This window comes from Hirsutella rhossiliensis (genome assembly GCF_020360975.1).
Source record: "Hirsutella rhossiliensis strain HR02 chromosome Unknown scaffold00001, whole genome shotgun sequence".
NCBI classification, from domain to species: Eukaryota; Fungi; Ascomycota; class Sordariomycetes; order Hypocreales; family Ophiocordycipitaceae; genus Hirsutella; species Hirsutella rhossiliensis.
The window spans coordinates 4,724,106-4,726,587 of NW_025408667.1; the positions used below are offsets into that span (position 1 = coordinate 4,724,106).

Consider the following 2,482-nt stretch of genomic DNA (forward strand, 5'->3'; position numbering starts at 1 on the left):
ATGCCCTTTACCTATAAGATAAGTTATTTAAGTGCTCTTAGCCCTATATAATAAGATCGGAGATACTAGGTTTTAGACGAATCTTGTTACGACCCGACCAACGGATGTTACGACCCGACCAACGGATGGCCATGACACGGGCCAGGGATGACTAACCGCTGAAGGATCACGTGACCATGCGAAAGGTGATCGGTGGATCGCCTTACGATCAAGCGAGCGGTGCTCGACGGATCGTTCATCGATCAAGGTGATCACCTCTGTGATCACCTCCAGCACCTCGCGATCAGAGACGGGCAGTTGGGTATATATAGCTGCCCCATTTCACTCCTTTAGACTAGATAGCTCTTTAGCTTTCAACACAATCATTACGATCCCTATCACGATCTCATCTCTGATTCCGATCACTTGATTACCTGGTTACAGTCTACGGTCTACGACCTCCGACTCATCACCAACGTGACATACTTATCATTGCTCAGACCACGCCCTGTTGTATCTGCCAACATAAACCCCACGACAGGTTTATCCCTTGGGAATATCACCGGTCGTCACACGTTGAAAGCTCTTGTTCAGAACGATACCGCGTCTCTCTGAGCAATATCGCATAACTGTCAACATGCCTGCACAGCAAACTGGATCAACCAACTCGGGACACACCGTGTCGCCGCAGGACATGATGCGCGAAATCATCAGCCTTCGACAGGAGGTCCAAGTGCTCAGGAACGGAGGAGGCAACGGACAAGTCAGGGACATCGGAGAAGCAGTCAAACCAAAACAGCCAGGACCATTCGACGGTACTCATGGCACGCTTCGAGACTTTCTCACCCAACTCAAAGCCTACCACCGATTCTATCCGACCAAGCTCTCGGACCCAGTCGAAAGATACTCCACGCAGGAAATTGTTTATCTGGAACGGCACTCGCCTGGTTTGGACCCATCATGAGGACTTTCTCGACAACCAACCAGCGCGACGAGACAACGAGACAGACGAAGTCTTTGCCAGTTTCCAAGGATTCGAAGAAGCCATTACGAAGGTATTCGGAACAACCGACGAGGAACGAGAGGCCGAACAGAAACTTCGAGAACTCCGACAAAGGATCTCAGCATCGGATTATGCTGCGAAGTTCCGTCAAGTCACCTCAAAGCTTGATTGGGACGACGAACCCTTATGTCACGATTCTACGACGGACTTAAAGAAGAAGTCAAGGACGAGCTCTACAAGGAAAATCGACCTGACAACCTCTCGGACTACATTGCTATGGCAGTACGAATCGACGACAGACAGTATGCGCGACGCCAAGAAAAGAAGCAAGGAAGAGGAAACTGGAACCCTTCCTATGGGAACAACTTCAACCGACGCGCCAACTACAAGAAGAAGCGCGAAACTCCCATTGCCTACGCCCACACAACTAACCCAGGCAGGATGGACCTGGACGCAACCCAAAAAAGCAAAGGAAAGTGTTTCAACTGCGGAAACTTGGACATTACTCCAAAGAATGCAGACAACCTCGCAAGGAGAAGAAAACCCACTGGGCCCCAGCCCCAGAAGGTAAGAAACACCTAAACGCTACTAACAAACAGGAACCAAAGCATGAACTCCTTAACTGGACTGCATGCTACGACGACAAATGTACGGTACACCTAAGCGACAAACAAGGTACCGGATGGTTTCCAAAACCAAAGAGAACCCTTGCAATGATGCAACGAAGGGATTCCACGACACCGAAACAAGTCAAATTCAGAGACAGAATATCCCTATCCTGAAGGAGTCTCACAAGACTGGATCAGGAAGAACGGCAAACGATTCCAGGAAGACATGCGAATTAAAGACCGACAGCAAAGACGGGCAGTCTACAAACAACATAACAAAGAGGACACGGACGCAGCCCTTATGCTCACAAACCCGGACAACAACCCGAAGAAGATCAACGGAGTGTCGACGACACAAGCTCTGAAGAACAAGAGACACGAAGAAACAGAAGACGAAAACGAACTCGCACCACCACCCTCACTACTAAGGAAAACGCCACGATTGGAGAACACGCCCATACTTCGAAGAATTCGAAGAGATGCTCAAAATGGAACCAGCAAATACCTCAAATTCTCACGGAAAACCAACAAGCTGCGATGATTCGATACCAACCGGCACCACGCGGAGGAGACTACGCTGTGGCTATCGCCGCGGTCGACACCTTTACAGCTCTACAACGAGAATGGCAACCACGAGGAGAATTTTCAGATGACCCAAGAACAGTGCTCAGTCACGAAGAGCACAAACATATTTCATGGATCTCATGCGTCTATTTGGACTGCATGATACACTTCTGAAGAAGGCACGACACAACGCTTTCCCAGTCAGATTCGACGGACAAATACTTTCGAAACCCTACCTAAGCACGGAACTGGACTACTGGAAAATCGATCAACGTTACCCGAACGACCAAGTCATGTTATTGGAACCCGATTACGGCACGCCACTTGA

The 2,482-nt window shown here is 49.2% G+C and overlaps 1 protein-coding gene across 1 annotated transcript; it reads left to right on the forward strand.

Annotated features, from left to right (window-relative positions):
• Positions 1-616: 616 nt before the first annotated feature.
• On the forward strand, positions 617-1,564 carry HRG_00629 (retrotransposon gag protein; the record flags this gene model as incomplete). The annotated part of the gene is made up of 3 exons (XM_044859100.1): positions 617-926; positions 988-1,128; positions 1,197-1,564. 3 exons carry the CDS (start codon positions 617-619, stop codon positions 1,562-1,564), a joined length of 819 nt encoding a protein of 272 aa, XP_044725500.1.
• Between the last annotated feature and the right edge of the window lie 918 nt (positions 1,565-2,482).